We start from the raw sequence: 15,942 nt of genomic DNA on the forward strand, positions 1-15,942 counted from the left end.
ATGTAGATGGCGTTCAAAGGTCAAATTTGTTTACGTCGTCCGCTTATGTTATCCTTGACTGACGTTAGGCTTAACGTTAATTTTGATGTTTACTTTTATTTCCTTAGTTAATTTAACACAAATGCAATTAAAACTACAGATTTTTAAATAATTTTTGATGACTTAATGTAAGTATAATTTTGGTTTGAAGCAAATTAACGCAAAATATGAAATTTTATGAAGTGAATCCATGGATTATAAATTGTACTTATGGTTACGCTAATTATTTGTCTCAGAGGGTGCAATTAAAATATAAATAATGGATACCAGAGAAATAGTCACGCTACAAATTGGACATTACGCCAATTTTGTTGGAACACATTGGTGGAATATTCAGGAATCATCTTTTTGTTATGATTCAACTTTGGAAAAAGATATTCAAATAAATCATGATGTTCTTTTTAGAGAGGGGATGAATCCACATGTAAATAACCTTCCCCCCCTTTAATTCTTATTTAATGATAAAATTAAATAATTAACTAGGGGGAAGTCACATTCACACCCAGATTAATCGCGGTTGACTTAAAAGGAAGCTTAAAATCCTTAAAACAAGAAGGAACTCTTTATACCATCAAAAAAGTCAATCAATCAGCTGCTAAATCTACCGCCTCTTGGTCAGGAAATGTTGACGTTTATAAAACTGAGCCCGAGAGAAAAAACGAATACCTGCAAGATTTAGACAAGCTTGAGCAATCTCAAAATTCAAATACTGATTTGAAATATTGTTACGATGAAGATAGAGACATTTGTTTGGATGAAAGAATGTCCAAACTTCCTTTAGGAAGGAGTCCAATTGTCCCAACATCACCCACAATTGAAGACAGAGTTTATAACCTTGATTCTGAGGTTAAAGTCTGGTCTGATTATCTCAGACTTCACCTTCATCCAAGATCTGTGATAACTTTAGAAGATTATTTCCATAAAAAGTAAATTTTGGGAGATTATAAAATGTTTTGGGTGATTATAAAATGTTTTGGGTGATTATAAAATGTTTTGGGTGATTATAAAATGTTTTGGGTGATTATAAAATGTTTTGGGTGATTATAAAATGTTTTGAGTGATTATAAAATGTTTTGGGTGATTATAAAATGTTTTGGGTGATTATAAAATGTTTTGGGTGATAATAAAATGTTTTGGGTGATTTTAAAATGTTTTGGGTGATTATAAAATGTTTTGAGTGATTATAAAATGTTTTTGGGTATTTTAAATTGTTCTTGGAGATTTTAATATGCTTTAAATGGTTTAAAAATCTTAAATCTCTATTTTTAGTGATCAAGAACCATTTGATTTATTTGGTATCGGAGTTGATGCTTATGGTACAGAGAGTACCAGAGATAATGTTGAGGAATCATGTAGAAAATTTACAGAAGAATGTAATTCCCTGCAGGTATTAACATAAAAAAACATATTTTCCAGTAGAAGTCCATCATTTCAAATCACTTAATTAATTTTTTCAGGGATTTCAAATACTTACAGACAGTTATGACGCATTTTCTGGCTTAGCCTCTAGCATTATTAACCATTTAGATGAAGAATATTCTAACAAAATTAAACTTTGCTTTCCCTTTTTCCAACCAAATTACGAAAATAAGGTAAAAAAAAACACTTGCAATTAAAATCTTAACAATATTTAATTAAACAACTAATAAAACCTTTAATAGAATCAGGTTGCAGAGGTTCATAGACTTTTGACCTCATTATTTTGCATTGATTCAATGTGCAATTATAGTTCCATGTTTTCTCCTATGAATTTGGGAAAGGGAACCATTGGATGTGATCAGGAACCATTATCTTTCCCTCATCTTATTTACAATGTAATTAATTAATTAATAATTAATATTTCAGCCTAAGCCATGATTAAACTAATTAATATTCTTTCAAATAGAAATCATTACCTTATCATACCAGTTCAGTTTTGGCAATTGCCTTAGAGTCTTTAACATCACCATTAAGGTTAAAACAAGAACCAACAAGTTTGAATGATTTTGTGAAGCAATTAACACCATGTGGAAGAAGGGTTAGTTTTAATAATTAGTTAATGGTGTAATAATCGTAATTAATTAATTTATTGTTCTCTAGCTTGTTTCAACTTCTTTATGCCTCCCTTTTCCGTGGTATCAAGGAGATTTTCTCTCTGATATTTTGGGTCAACGTCAAATTGAATCAATGTTGGTTCCAATTTCCCCTCAAACTAATTTATTAGAACCTACAATCGTGCAAAGTATTGTCATGGCTGGTTTCCCCAAAATGCAGTTATATTCGTAAGTTAATTAATTAAATTAATTATCATTTAATTGTTTTTCAATTTTAAATAATTATTTGATAGGAAAAAGTTATCAAATAGTCAAAGATTGTCAGTTGAAGAGCTTATAGCTAAGAATTTAAATTTATCAGGGATGTCAAGATCTTGGTAGGTTTAAATATAGCATTTAAAACTTAATTTTAGGCCTAATTATTAATATTTTTTTTCAATTATAGTTCAGTTAAAATGTTGGCAGCTCCTATTAAAGTAGTTAATCCTTTTCCCTCAATCTTCAGTGATAATGTCAAGGAAGATGGTTCTATTAATGATCTTGAAAGAAATGTGGTTAAAGGTAATTATTAATTAATTAACAAATTTTCGGGGATTTTTTGTTAGTAATTAGGTTGTCTGCAATATTTATTACGCGTTGTGAGTTAAAAAACGCGACAAAACTGCTATAAAAGGTAAGATTTGCCAGATACTCTAAATCTGTAAGATGATTGGTTTATTCTTGAACAAACCAAAACGTGCAGAAGGTAAATTTTGGCAGATTCCCTTAATCTGTAAGATGATTGGTCCGTTTTTGGCAGATGAAACTATTTCGTCATGGTTGGTAGGATTTCGCGTTTGCCAGTCTCACAGTCAGGGACGGAAATAAGCAAAACCACTAAATACCACTTAGAAGTGCTTATTTCTGCCCCTGTTGGCCAGTTTAGATTCAGTAAAGTAATCCAAATCCATCGGGAAATTAACAGTAAATGTTAAAATTAATAATGTATCATATGTAATGGTAGATAATTTTAGTTTTAATGGTTAAATTAGTTATAAAGTACAACGGGAAATATGTGATGAAAATTTAACATCTGAAAACTGTAAGCCAACTAGCCAAGGCTTACTTTTTTTTGAAAACGTCTAAAGTTTTAATGTTGCCTAGTTAATTACGTAACTTTGTCAGTTATGGTTTAAATCTTTAATAACGCAGTTGTTAAACAAGTACCGGTTTTATCGGGCCTTTGCAACTCAAATTCATCATCCAAGTTCATTCAACATCTCGTGACATTGGCTTCATCAACAAACTTCAAGAAATACCATCGTTGCTTCGAAACAGGTATTGAACAGGACGATATCGATGAAGTAGTTAATAATTTGAAATGTTTTGGTGAAAATTACGATGAAGGTGGCTTTAGAACTTAATAATAAAATTCATGTTAATTAATTAGAATAGAAAACATCGCAATATGTATTACACACACACACTGCTTTTGCTAAGCCTAATCATTCTCACAAAGATTTCTAAATTACTTACAATCAAGGTTCAAACAAAACCAATGTTTTTCTACTAATTATTGCCGCGCTAATAAACTAATTAATTAATTTTAATAAATTTATTATTGAATTACAAACAATAAAAGCGTTTTTATTGTAAAAATTACAGGTTAATTTACTACATTTTGTTCCTGGGGTCAACTTAATTCTCTGATGATTCACCCATGTAAGTAACCACGTTTTTATCCGTTTCATAGATCTTTATTTTAAAAAGTAGACCTTGGGGTAGCTCTTTAAGTAATGAATCCCATATAAAAACAGCCAAATTTTCGGTTGTGCTGAAATTTGAAGTTATTAGTGATAAAGTTCTGAACTTAAGTTTATAACTTATCTTCTAGTAATTATTATACCTAACTTCGTTTTTAAAATATGGCACGTCTTTATCCAAATTCTTATGGTCTAAAACATCCATAATAGAGTGCTAGGGAATTAAAACTCATTTAAAATTTGATTTAATTACACAAAGAATATAATTAAACCAACATTAATGGCCACTTTTAAATCTTGAATGTTTATTAACATCCCCGTTTTTTGGTTTACCTTAAAAAGAAGCGATTATCAAATTTAAATTCAACATTTAAACCTAATTAACGTACTTTGCCTTTAACGGTGACTTCAACTTTAAAAATTTAAAATATTGAGATTAAAATTAACTTTAATTAAATAGAGAGTTAAATTTAACTAACTTTTATAGTTATGTCCATGTCCATTGGGATTATTACACTTCCCAAACGTAGCTTTATTTTCTTCATCGTTTAAAAACGGACTTTGAACAATAAAAAAATAAGTAAATTAAAACTAGCATCAGGTGACTTAACTATTATGAAACCATACCTGTGCAATCGGTGGCAGGCGGAAAAAGATTCAATTCTTGTAAGGTAAACCACTGGTGTCTTTCCCTCCTCCATCTCTAAAAGATTTATGAGAAATAGACCTCCGTGAACGTTAGTTTTTAAACCGTTTAAGAAACAGGTTAGAGATGGTATCATTTGCGTCTAAAGGCGCTAAAAGTCACGTGCTAGTGTTAAATAGAATTTTAATATCCCTACTCCTAAGTGATACTATAAAAAATGGGTGAAGGTCTGGGGATAAAATTGGCGCGTGATTTTGAAATACCTTGATTAATGAAAACCAACCTTGAACAGTGAACTTACCTATAATATTCGGTACATAGGAATGATATGAGATTTCTTCATCACTATCTGTAAAGGGTTTCCCACCCCTTCCTCTTGAAATGCTATTATCGCCTCTCCATGCTCCATCCCGGATGGTAACCATGGCAACGGGATGAATCTCTTTTTCCCACCCCCTTCTCTTCATCCGTTTGCAGAAATAATCCCATATTTTTCTTTAAAACGATCCAGCCTAAAGGCTTTAAATCAAATCCCTCGTGACTGTATATTTTTGCGTCAAATGATTGGCTTGTTCTTTAATTAGATTATCGTTAATTGCGATATTAGTTTCGATCGCATTTCGGTACCATTTGTAAAGCCCCTTTTACCAAGTTTTTGAATTTGCGGCGTTGGAATTTTTTGACGAGATAAGTTTTATTTCGCAATGTTGAATTTACAAGCGATATCGACTTCTTTTTCGTACCGCGTTTGTTTTCACCCAAAACTTGTTTTCTTTTTTTATTAGAACGTGTAATTTTAGCGTTTTAATTTCGTGCACGTAGAGCTTTTAATTCGAGGTGATTTGCTATTTACTTTATTTTATTATGTTTAGCCGTTAATTTTGATAGATAAGATTTAAATTTCGGTTTAGAGACAAGAGTTCGTTAATGGCGTACAACCAGTTTTGTTATATGGCAAGTATTACAATTTAGTGGAGGTTTTTTTTGGAGTAAGATGTGTTTGTAATTAACTTGGAGAGATATTAAGACAAGTATTCGGACCACCTGAGGAAACTTCGATTAAAATCAAATAACGAGACCAAAATACAATAAAGTTATTTTAATACAAGAGCTGGCAGGTACACACAATGACAATTAAAAAAAAAATAACATTTTCGACAATGAAGGGGGGATTTTTTATTAATGAATTTAGGACCTAGTTGAACTGTTTTTTATATGTATTTTAATCAAAAAGACTAGTTTTTACTTTCGTAACTGTAAAAATTTATAATTCCTTGTAAACAAAGTTCGTTAAAAAAACAACTAAGATGTAAGTAACAACTAGGACCAACTAAAAATATGAGAAAAACTAAATTTTAAAAGTATACCACCATTATTTGCCCCTAAGTAGAAACATTTTTTCTAAATCTATGGACAATCGGCGTCAATCGTATATTCCTTGGATATTTGTTTTTCTATAAGAAATAGTTAATATATAGTTAGGTTATGAATTGAAGTAGGATTTTTTTTTAAATATTTACCAGTTTGATAATAATCCATTAATTTGGCTGTTCCTGGTTTCAAGTCCTTGACTTCGAACTCTTGGAAAAATGAGATAGTGAAACATTTTTTGGCTGAGACTTTACCAAAGTACAACGCTACGTTGTCGCCCTTAATATCGTATCTCTTAAAGTACAACTCGGGGTCGTCCGATAGCTGTTATGGAATGAGGTTAGGATGAGTTTTTTATAGATACAAATGTAATTGGAAAAGAGTAATTTTACAAACCTGAGGAATGCTATCCGTGTCCAATTGATACCCAGACACTAGTTTAATGTCCAATATGGCCATGTTTGAGTTGACCGCGGTTTCACCTTCTTCTTGATACCTGTTGAGAGAGGTAAACGTTAGAAAAATTTGTTGGACAGCGTGTTGGGTCGTAATTAATTATTGGAGGAAGGCAATTAACTTACCCAATGCAAGCGGTGAATGTGGCCTTTTTACAGGAGTTGTTAGCTCCTCTAGCGGTGGTGATGTCCATGGTAAACCCTGCTTGGTTACCGGCATCCTTGACGTTGTATCTTAGGTTAGTTTGTACTAAACCGCACCCGTTACCGCTACCGTGCACTTCTAATGGTGATGGTACTTCCGGGACCTTAACCGACTGAACCAGCAGTTTGTTAGATTCGTCCACGGTGAAGCTTTGACTTAGTCCGTTAGATTCGGCCTTGATATTTAGGTTAACGGATTCTTTGCTGATGAAGCTCGCGTAGGTGGACAAGGCTTGCAATGCCATTACTGTGTCTTGGGTGGAGTAGAAACCGCCATTGGCGTTACGGTTTTTGGATATGTATTTGACAATTTCTAAAGCTTGGGTTAGGTTCTGGCCTCCGCATGGTAGGAGTAGGGACAATACAGCGTACGAAGCGATTTCAATCTCGATGGATTTTGAGTGGGTTAGTTCATCTTCGAAATAGGTTAAACCGTCTGGAAAAATAAATTGGTTATTAAACCCCCTCTGCTAAAAATTTATATTGTGTCACAAAGTTTTTACCTTTTCTTGTGGCCTTTTTCATCAAAGCCTCGAATCTGTCATGGGCTACTGAGCTGTTAGCCAAACAACTGGCGTAAGTTGAGATAGCCAGGGTGTAAGTTGGTGGGTCGGATTCGGTAGCCAAACATTCCAAACCTTGTTCCAAAATGGTTTCGTTACCGATGGCTTTAGCTTCCAATAGAGCAGCTAATATGTAGGCTGTCAGGGCCTTGGAACCCTTCGCGCTTTCAACTCCTCCCTTCATGGCTTTGTGGTGAACTTCCCCAACTTCCGGGAAACATCCGGTCTTTTGTTGTTGGGAAGTAATGTAGGCCGCGCTTCTAACAATATCAGTTTGATCAACTTCGACGAATTCGCTGGCTCCCTTGAAGGATTTGACGACGAAGGCGGTTAACCAGATGCTACCCTCTTTATCACTTTGTCCGAAGGCGCTGTAGGAACCATCCGTGTGTCTGTAGGTTAATTCTCTTTGGTATCCCGATCGGATATACTGTTCCAATTTGCTCTTAAGGTCAGAGGTTAATCGTCCACTGGAGATTAAGTATCGCATGATGTAAATATCTGGGACAAAGTTGATCATGTTTTGTTCACCGCAACCAGTTGGCATAAGGATTAATTTGTCGATGTTTTTGAGAGTTGGTCCCATTAAATCGCCACAAACTGAGAAAGTTGCCTTCATTGAACCTTCGACTAGATTTTCGGGTGTTTCCAAGTCCAAGTGGGTTTCTAACGGGGCTCCATCCTCTAAGAAAAAAGAGTCCTGGTTAATTTCTCTCCCAAAATTAAACTTCATCTTCAGTTAGGGACTCACTTTCGGGGCAGAAGAAGGAACTGATAGTCACGTCACGTTTGAAACCTTCCGGTTCGACGATTAAAGAGTTAGTGGCAGCGTCCCTGGCGCTGGTAGTATCAACTTCGTTTCCTCCGCAAATCGAAGCGTCACTGATGGTATAGGCTCTGACGGTGAAGTTAAGTTTTCCCAAAACTTTAGGTTTAACCAAGTAGGTTTCGGTGGCACTCTTTCCTCCGCAAACGCAGAGAGTCACGTTCTGTGACGCGCTTTCTAAGGTGAATTCTTCAGTCAAGTCCAGTGTAAGGGCGATCTGGAATTGGAGTTGCATTTTTAATGACTTGTAAGGTTGTTGGTGCTGGTAAACTTACTGGTAAACATTTATCGAGGTAGTTGAAGACCGAAACGATGACCGGTGATTTTTCACCTCGGATGATAGAGTAGGGTAGAGTGTAGGAGACGAAGAATGGTTGGAATCCAATTACAGACGCAGTTGGCGATGCTCCGATACCATCTTCACCGCTGACGCAAACGGCATTACCTTGCCATTCAGTGATTGTGTCGGGAAGTTGGTGTTTAGTTAAAGATTCTCCTTTATCACTGTTAAATTTACCATCATTAGATATGGTCGAGCAATTTGAACTAGCCAACTGGTCTGGTACTTACTCTAAAGTGACCAGATCCCAAAGCCAAGTATCGGGAAAATCAACTCGAACTTCTTTAACCGGTTTGAACGATCCACTGTCACCAGGCACTCCTCTAACGGCGTCTTCTTGAACTAGACCCACTTTAGAGATTTCTAACATGTCATTTGCCGCTTCTGGTCTGATGGCTAATGGTGAACCCGCCGCGCCCCCAAATGCAGCGACTTGATTAGAACAATGCCAGAAACGAAAACAACGAAACAAAATAGCCAAAAAGCCGTTGAGTTAAACGGCAAGCTAATAATAAGACACTTGCCTGGGGTAGAATATGCGACACCTATTCTATTCTTGTGGACAGCTTGATAACTGTAACCTAAGGTTGAATCAAAGAGAGAAAAAAAAGTTCCAGAAGAAGAAGAGAAAGAAGATCCATAGTATCCCAGTTAACCAGAAAATTTACCATTCCAAAGTTTTTGCAAATCCCAAGAAAAGGGAAAAATCTGATGGCCTTCTAATGGGGGATATATCGCCCCACTTTCCCCCCAAAAGATGTGCATAGATGTAGTTAGCCCCCCAAAGACTTACTCGCAACTGGTGGTCTGTTGTAGTTATACTGATCGCAAGGTTTAGTGTCCAAGGTTAAATCAGTCAAAGCGATGGTTTTACTCTTTTGGATGGCGGTGTTAGAATCGGCTTTGCTGGAATATCCAGTTTCGGGATTCCATCGAATATTGCGTCTTCTACGGTTGACTTCCACGTTGTAGTAAGGACGAATGGGTCCTGTTGAATGTTAAGCGAGTTTAGGCTATTATAATATTAATATTTAAACCTATTGAGTGTTACCAGCTTTGCATCCTCTCGAGTTGTACCAATAATAGTTGCTGTTTTCAAAACCGTCCAATTCTTTGATAAGCGAATCCAAAGTTATTTGTCCACTGGTTGACAATAGTCTTAGTGATTTATCAACTACGCTGATACCGCAAAGAGATTTTGGGCTAGCCTTAATTTGTAAACCCACTTTGGTTCCCGGGTATTGTTTAGCGCTAGTGAAGCTCATGGATACGTTATTCTTTAGACACTTGGCAATTGGTATGTCGAGAGCGTCGGCAACGATTTCTCCGGTTTCCTTTAAGACGTAGGTGACTAAGACGTGGGCCTTTGGTGCCATTTCGGGTTTGATGCTCAATGGCAAGTTGAATGAACCGGAATCTAAGTCGTTTTTGAAGTAATCCGAAGTATCGTCTTCGTAGACGATGAAGGAGTTGTCATCGGGTAACGGGGCTTTGATGTCCTGGAACTTTTGTTCCACGGATGTATGCATAACGATTTGACCTCTGGCCATAACGTGAGTGTAGACTTTGAAAACGTCAGTGTCGTTTCCGGTCATTAGAACCTTCAAGTTGAGTAATTGGTCGCAAGGCGCGTCACCCACGGTTGGTTCGATTTGCATGTAGTGTTTGCTCGGAGAGTACCATTGGTTGTAAACCTTGCTGTTGCTGGGTCGGTAGTAGATGGTGATGCTAGGATCCATAGGACTGTTGTATTGCGGATAGTTTAAGGCGTCGGCTTGAACTTTTAATTGCGTCATTTTGGAAGGACCAGGTGGTAGCGTGTATATGACTTGTCCTTTATTGTCGGAGGTGTAGTTCTTGCAGGCAAGTTTCTTTTCCATACGGTACAGACTGGTAGATGGTCGGGCCTCGGCTGTGGCAACCAAACATAATTGGACTAGTTCATTGGGACGCGGTGTGTTGTCTGGGTTTGAAATAATACACTATAGAGAGGGGAAAGAAGTAATTGTAGTTCTTTCCGTGATCTATTGAGTTTGAATTAAAAATTCTTACTGTTCCATGGATGGGTAGACCTGGTTTAAAGTACTGACTGTAACTTCCATCCGACGAGAAAGAGATTTTGACTGGGTCGGTGGTCAGTTTGATAGAACTCGTCGCGTTTTGTTCAATGTCCGTACCATCTTCGGATATTTTAGCCGTTACCTTAATGTCACGGTATCTGAAAGTGCTGTTTATCCAATGCAAATCTTTTTGGCTAATGGTGAAATTGTAACAGCCTTCGATCTGCCATGGTAATTGAAAATTAGTACGTACTTGGGAAGTAATTAAGTTCTATTAAGTTGACTTACGGGTCCATTATGACGTATTTTGGGTAGCTGTTCGTAGTTTCTGTCCCAGGAATAAGATTCGTACGTGGCCGAAACGGTCAAGTTTCCGTTGACCAATTGACCGTAGGTGTATCTTCCGCAAATTTTAAAAGTAATTTCGTTGTCGCTAACCAGAGCGAATGGCGGTGGGGTGATTTTAACTTCAAACTTGGGAAGAACTACGATTTAACTGTGGGTTAGTTTTACGTTCAGGTTAGAGGTCAAAGGTTTAATAATTGTACCGAATTCATCGACTCGGAAGAGTTGACTGGACATGATACCCGTGTCGGTCATATTGACGTAAATCGAGTAGGTACCCAAAGTTGGTTGATCGCTAAGTTTCATTTCGTGTTGAATGAAGTCTGAAAATTAATTTATTTAGCTTAATTTTAATTAATTTATGAATTAGTTTAAACTTAAACTTACTTTCGTGGAATTTATTATTTAAACTTTGGAACAATCTAATTCCGGATTCATTTTCGATGAAAATATCTGCGTTCTGTTAATTTAATTTAAATTAAATATTAAGTATTTAATTTAAATTCTTAAAATCTTACCAATGGTTCGGTTAGGAACTTGAGGTTATAGTCGAGAACAATTACTCGGAAACGAACTAGTTGATGGAAGTAAAGAATATATATGTTAAAGTTGAAAAATTTATTATATAAAAACATTTTGAATAATTTTCGAACCTATTTGATTTGGTTTGTAAATTGGTTGATCTGTTTGAATCAAAACGACATTGGAATGGCTGGACAAACCGACTCTATTCGTTTGATTAAAATGATATTTGTCCTCGGTTTCAAAGTCAGCCGTTACCCTAATCATAGCTGACCCCGAGTCGAGGGTCGCTGGAACTGAGAATTGGACAGCGATCGATTGACCATCGTCGGGAGATGCTGTTTATAATTTAGTTTGATTAGTTTTAACTATACTTGAGTTGAATAGCTTTGGTTTAATTTAGTTACGTTTATCGACTACGGTGGACACTTCGTGATAAGTGTTATTTTGTTCATTGTCCAGTAAACTGACCACCACTGTACCGGGCGCGTCAATATCGTACAAGGTACAGGATATCGTTTCGGTGGTTCCAATTTCTAATGTGTTCGTTAATAAACACATAATCCCACTGTAAACATAATTTAAGAACAAACTTAGGCCTCTTTATTTTTTAAATTTATTTCGAATGTGTGTCTCAAGTTTGTCTAAAGGAATTTGTATTCAATCATCCATGAATATTGCAAATACAAAGAGATTGTTTTGTCCAACTCTAAATTTCGCGGGAATTCTTAGAAAATGGCGGGAAACGTAGGTCTAGCTGTTTTTTAACATAAATTTAAACACGTGCGCCTCAAGTTTATCCCAAGGAATTTGTATCCGTGAATTGACAGTTGTCTAAATTTCAAATGGGGCTCTGTCAATGAACGTTACAGTCTGTAGGTTAAGGACAGTGAAAGTGCTTTGTAGTAGCGTGTATTTTGCCACGCGTGAACGAGGAGAGTGCATGGTTTGAATGGTTTCACGTTTATTTTTAGGGGTCAATGTTTCGGTCATTGATCCTCTCCTCGTCTTTACATTTTTTTTTAATTCCCATGGTCTGAATTTTCGGGGAAAAACTAAATACAAAGAATTGGTCGAAATCTAAACGAGCGAAACAACTTTGGGTTTCTTAAATTGCATTCCGCGTTCGATTCAGTCAGTGACTGTTTCTAATCCGGTTTAAGTTGGTCCCAAAATCTAATTTGTAAGATGTACAACTAAAAAAACTATCGTAAGAGATACACTAAACTTTTCGCATCATTAACTTAATTCTACAATTAAATTAAACATGATCTAGAAATACTCTTAAATGTTTACGTATTTCGTAACAGTACGTGATCCCAGATCTTTGTTTGTAAAAGTGATTTGATATTTTTATCAAATAGTTCACGTTATTACGTATTTTTGAGGGGCCATTTTAAGGGGAAAATTATGACTTATTTCGTTTGGTTTATGTGGGTCACTTTTACCAAGAACTTTTTTTTTTATTTTTGATTTGAACTAGTTAAGAATTGTGCCTTCAGCGACTGGGGGGGGGGGTTGTTTTACTTTTTAAATCAAGTTACAAAATGTACCAAACGCGCATCAAAGCATCAAACAAACTTAAGAAGACATTTTTAGCTTAGCGAGTAAGATTCTCTCTATTTGGGAATATTGAAAGTGACCTTGTAAATAGTAATTTAGTTTCGTGGTTAAATATTTATGCCATGTAGGAAAAAATGAAATAAATTCATATATTTCTGTAATTCTAAACCGCCAAGAGTGTAGTTGAATCTTCCCGAAAGCCAATCAATCTACAGATAATTTTGTTTGATCAAACGCCGACCGCTTCATAAGCGAAACTAATTTAGGGTAAAGTTAATTTAGGACCCATTTATATGGAATCCCAGATTCGAAATATAAAATATGATGGTGTCCCCATTTTCTTATTAATTCGTATCATGTTTGCTATAAAATTCTAAATATCCCGAAACCAAATTAGCATAAATATCCCAATAAACAATTTTTTATTTTATTATAATTATTTAATGTCGGTTTGCAATAATAATAATAATGGCATCCTCATTTTGGTAATTAAAGAAAGAAGACTTAAGTTCTGGAACTTTAAAAATTAATTATTACTCTTGTTACGAAGATAAGAAAAAATAGAAAACTTGTTTTAAAATTGAGAAGTTTTTGATTTTTCGTGTAGAGTGTAAGCGAGTGTTTATGTTAAATTTAAGGGAAGTGGTAGCTAATAATTAACTGAGCAATGTACCATTGCTTTCGAGCATATGTGGCTCATAATGTGAAGTAAACGAGCTATAAGTGAACGGACATCTTTTAGATTGCCATATTAAAAAGACGGAATATAGTTAACTATGATTTAGAACAGGTTTCAACTCGTTTTAATCTTGCTCAAAGGCGAACACTTAACATTAATACTTGTTGGGCTTGTTTTTAAGCTACGCTGTTAGTTGTACTTAAAGGGGTTACTTCTTCGCTAAGATAAGGGTTGAAATTTTCTTTTATATTTAATCTCGTTTTAATTTGACATCTCCTGAGCCTCGAAGCAATTCCACATATTTTCAAAAACTGCAATTTAAAAAAACAAGCGTGTAATTTTGAGTATATCTATCTAGAAGAAAGCTAAGCTACCTCACTCACTATACGTAATCGCTTTCGACGCCAGTTGACGTTCCTAATAATCACGTGATCATGGTTTTAGGTTTTTTGACCTCAATATTAAGGTTGTTACTAGGAAGAACCAATTGCGATTTTGAGAAAGAAAAAAGGTTATATTTTTTCTTTGAATCGTTAGATAATTGTGTTAACCCTTTTGTCAAAAAGATTCCACCCCCCACCTCTTCACGAGCTCAATTCACGTGAGGTATTAGGTAATGTTTGTTTCATATGACGTAATTTGTCACGTGAAAAGTTACACACCTGACAGGAAATTTAAATCGAGTCTAATTAGAACGTAAGGAGATTTTTGTCTCCGATTTCAATTCTTTTATCAAGTATCCCTTAGGGTTTATAATTGATAATTAAGTTAAATATGCAAATTAGACTGAGAGGGGGGGGGGTATTTTCTTCTGTGGTTTGTGCCTTAGGATCTTTACGACTGGGAAATATATCGTTACAATTTTTAAATTATTCATTTCCTGTGTCAAATGAGACTGCAGTAGAGTTTTGGGGTGTTTTTTGATTAGCGATACTTGGACATTGGGCGATTTTTTTTAAAAATTGTTTACTTTCATTATCTCTGTTTGCGATCATAAACAAACTTTACTCTATCGTTTGTTGGGGTGTTTTTTATACTTTTGTATAAAAAGGGGTCATAGTTCAACGAGAGTTTCATTTAATACCGCACAAAGAAAGAATTGGTATATCATACCCTTTTAAGTTAGTATATTTAAATTAGTTTAAATTATGTTGTACTCCTAACTCGAATATAAAGTAGCGAAGTTTTTTTTTTTTTTAAGTATTTTATTTAAATTGTACCCACTTACCGTTTGGCAACGACTGAGAGTGGTATAGCCGTAGCTAAAACCACTAGTAGAAGGAACTTGAACATTTTAATTTGACAGATAATTCAGTTTTAAACTGCCGGTTTGCGGTCCACGCTGACAGAGAAAGACTCGAATTTTTAGATGACTCTTTTCGTTCTGCAAAAAACAATTTTTTTTTTTCCAAAGATATCAAAGTTAGTATCGAATTTCGTGTCTGGATTTTCATTGGAAAAGCGATAAAATAATTATCGAGATGGAAAGATTTCTTTTTTTCTCAATAAGAGTTTAAACTAAATACTTGAAAATCTAACTTTAATAGTAAACCAATCTCAAATTGAAATATAGTTAATTATAAAAACTATGATATAATTTTAAGAAATGCATTTAGAGGTCAAGTATGATTACTATGATATAATAATACTATTTTTCAGGACAGCATTTTTCAAACCACTAATGGGGGATTTTTTTTAGATCCTTTAATTTAAATACTCCAAATTATCAATTTAATTAAACAGTTGAATTAATTTGAGAAGGGGTTTAAAATTTTTCCCCCAATAGAAAACAATTTAAGCGTTTGGGTTGGACATTTGTGAAAACCAAAATAGATTATTATAATATTTGAATTTAAATATGATATAACTTAAAAACATTTGGAAAGTATTAGGCCCCTTAAATTATTTAACGTAATTAAATCAAGAATTCAAGAAATCGGACGCTAAAAGAGAGCCTCAAAAAAGCACTTTGAACCTTTCCCAAACAAATTAAAATAAATAAATAAATCAATTAACAACGACCCTGGGCCTTAATTAACTTTCAAAACCACCAACCAACCAAGAAATAAATAAAACGAAAAAGGGACCACTTTGTAGCTAGAAGAAAAATACAACACTTACCAAAAAATCTGGCCAACAAGACGTTTAAATAGAGTCCGTATCCTTCGCAAAATGAAAACAATAGCACAATGGGAATAAAGAAAACACTCGTTTAGTATAAAAATTAATTGACAATTCAATTGGGGGCCCTTACGGTAAAAACAGAAGAACCCTTAATATAACAGCATCTGGTCCCGAATTTAATTTTGCTTAAATTGCCTACGTTTGAATCTCCCAGTAAACTGTACTCAGAACGCGATCTACACGTTCTGTACGTATATGACAATATATATCCTCTCTCACTCTTATATATATATATTTTATCAAGCAAAGTTCAAAGCAACCAATGGGAGAAAGGGGATGTGTTCTAAAGTTCTAACCGGTGTTTGACGTCACAGAAAGACTGTAGTTTATATTATTTTTTAGCTAAGCGTAATGTTTCATATTCTTGAGA

General features: G+C 34.9%; 3 protein-coding genes and 1 long non-coding RNA gene across 12 annotated transcripts in view; 1 reads left to right on the forward strand and 3 right to left on the reverse strand.

The window, feature by feature from the left end:
* Window positions 1-24: 24 nt before the first annotated feature.
* Window positions 25-15,942, forward strand: part of mst (misato mitochondrial distribution and morphology regulator) — a 102,630-nt gene continuing 86,712 nt past the window's right edge. For 4 of the 5 annotated variants that reach the window (XM_089868417.1, XM_089868418.1, XM_089868415.1 and 1 more), the window contains exons 1-12: window positions 25-167; window positions 276-463; window positions 523-965; window positions 1,309-1,426; window positions 1,497-1,631; window positions 1,701-1,853; window positions 1,925-2,056; window positions 2,119-2,300; window positions 2,366-2,449; window positions 2,518-2,633; window positions 3,264-3,389; window positions 3,717-3,773. In XM_089868417.1, coding sequence (XP_089724543.1) covers window positions 299-463; window positions 523-965; window positions 1,309-1,426; window positions 1,497-1,631; window positions 1,701-1,853; window positions 1,925-2,056; window positions 2,119-2,300; window positions 2,366-2,449; window positions 2,518-2,633; window positions 3,264-3,389; window positions 3,717-3,721 — 1,659 coding nt within the window. In that variant the 5' untranslated portion in view covers window positions 25-167; window positions 276-298 and the 3' untranslated portion in view covers window positions 3,722-3,773. Of the gene's footprint in view, window positions 168-275; window positions 464-522; window positions 966-1,308; window positions 1,427-1,496; window positions 1,632-1,700; window positions 1,854-1,924; window positions 2,057-2,118; window positions 2,301-2,365; window positions 2,450-2,517; window positions 2,634-3,263; window positions 3,511-3,716; window positions 3,774-15,942 lie in introns of those variants that run through there. The other variant, XM_089868414.1, reaches the window with a different exon arrangement.
* On the reverse strand, window positions 3,666-4,856 carry pr (6-pyruvoyl tetrahydrobiopterin synthase purple). 2 transcript variants are annotated; one of them, XM_089868432.1, is made up of 7 exons: window positions 4,762-4,856; window positions 4,442-4,517; window positions 4,294-4,373; window positions 4,204-4,226; window positions 4,091-4,147; window positions 3,958-4,028; window positions 3,666-3,885 (listed from the first exon to the last, which is right to left on the reverse strand). In XM_089868432.1, exons 2-7 carry the CDS (start codon window positions 4,513-4,515, stop codon window positions 3,750-3,752), a joined length of 441 nt encoding a protein of 146 aa, XP_089724558.1. In that variant the 5' UTR covers window positions 4,516-4,517; window positions 4,762-4,856; the 3' UTR covers window positions 3,666-3,749. The 2 variants fall into 2 exon arrangements, with proteins under 2 accessions (XP_089724558.1, XP_089724557.1); XM_089868431.1 differs by lacking the exon at window positions 4,762-4,856 and having other exon boundaries at window positions 4,442-4,675.
* Window positions 5,545-15,797, reverse strand: LOC149692617 (ovostatin-like). 4 transcript variants are annotated; one of them, XM_089868410.1, is made up of 21 exons: window positions 15,643-15,797; window positions 15,510-15,551; window positions 14,617-14,772; window positions 11,554-11,714; window positions 11,278-11,484; window positions 11,143-11,198; window positions 11,012-11,084; window positions 10,828-10,947; window positions 10,568-10,764; window positions 10,272-10,502; window positions 9,271-10,201; window positions 9,013-9,207; window positions 8,744-8,800; window positions 8,450-8,570; window positions 8,155-8,383; window positions 7,805-8,096; window positions 6,994-7,737; window positions 6,413-6,926; window positions 6,228-6,327; window positions 5,981-6,155; window positions 5,545-5,914 (listed from the first exon to the last, which is right to left on the reverse strand). In XM_089868410.1, the coding sequence occupies exons 3-21, from the start codon at window positions 14,679-14,681 to the stop codon at window positions 5,868-5,870; spliced, it is 4,515 nt and encodes a 1,504-aa protein (XP_089724536.1). In that variant the 5' UTR covers window positions 14,682-14,772; window positions 15,510-15,551; window positions 15,643-15,797; the 3' UTR covers window positions 5,545-5,867. The 4 variants fall into 4 exon arrangements, with proteins under 4 accessions (XP_089724536.1, XP_089724534.1, XP_089724537.1 ...); XM_089868408.1 differs by having other exon boundaries at window positions 8,450-8,615; XM_089868411.1 differs by lacking the exon at window positions 8,744-8,800.
* Window positions 13,128-14,602, reverse strand: LOC149692618 (uncharacterized). Its single transcript, XR_016382823.1, has 2 exons — window positions 13,763-14,602; window positions 13,128-13,699 (listed from the first exon to the last, which is right to left on the reverse strand). It is a non-coding gene; the product is annotated as an uncharacterized LOC149692618 (long non-coding RNA).

This window comes from Phalangium opilio, unplaced genomic scaffold, assembly GCF_054372755.1.
Source record: "Phalangium opilio isolate 3A_F unplaced genomic scaffold, DU_Popi_V2 ptg000024l_1, whole genome shotgun sequence".
NCBI lineage: Eukaryota > Metazoa > Arthropoda > Arachnida > Opiliones > Phalangiidae > Phalangium > Phalangium opilio.

Excerpts from the sequence above, each read along its gene's own strand:
- pr (XM_089868431.1), bottom strand. The coding sequence starts at position 4,596 with ATGATACCATCTCTAACCTGTTTCTTAAACGGTTTAAAAACTAACGTT. Across the intron at positions 4,374-4,441 it reads GCCTGCCACCGATTGCACAG|TCCGTTTTTAAACGATGAAG; the intron begins GTATGGTTTCAT and ends TATTGTTCAAAG. Across the intron at positions 4,227-4,293 it reads ACATGGACATAACTATAAAA|TTGAAGTCACCGTTAAAGGC; the intron begins GTTAGTTAAATT and ends AAATTTTTAAAG.
- LOC149692617 (XM_089868408.1), bottom strand. The coding sequence starts at position 14,681 with ATGTTCAAGTTCCTTCTACTAGTGGTTTTAGCTACGGCTATACCACTC. Across the intron at positions 11,085-11,142 it reads AGTTCCTAACCGAACCATTG|AACGCAGATATTTTCATCGA; the intron begins GTAAGATTTTAA and ends TTAAATTAACAG. Across the intron at positions 7,738-7,804 it reads TTCCTTCTTCTGCCCCGAAA|AGGATGGAGCCCCGTTAGAA; the intron begins GTGAGTCCCTAA and ends CTTTTTTCTTAG.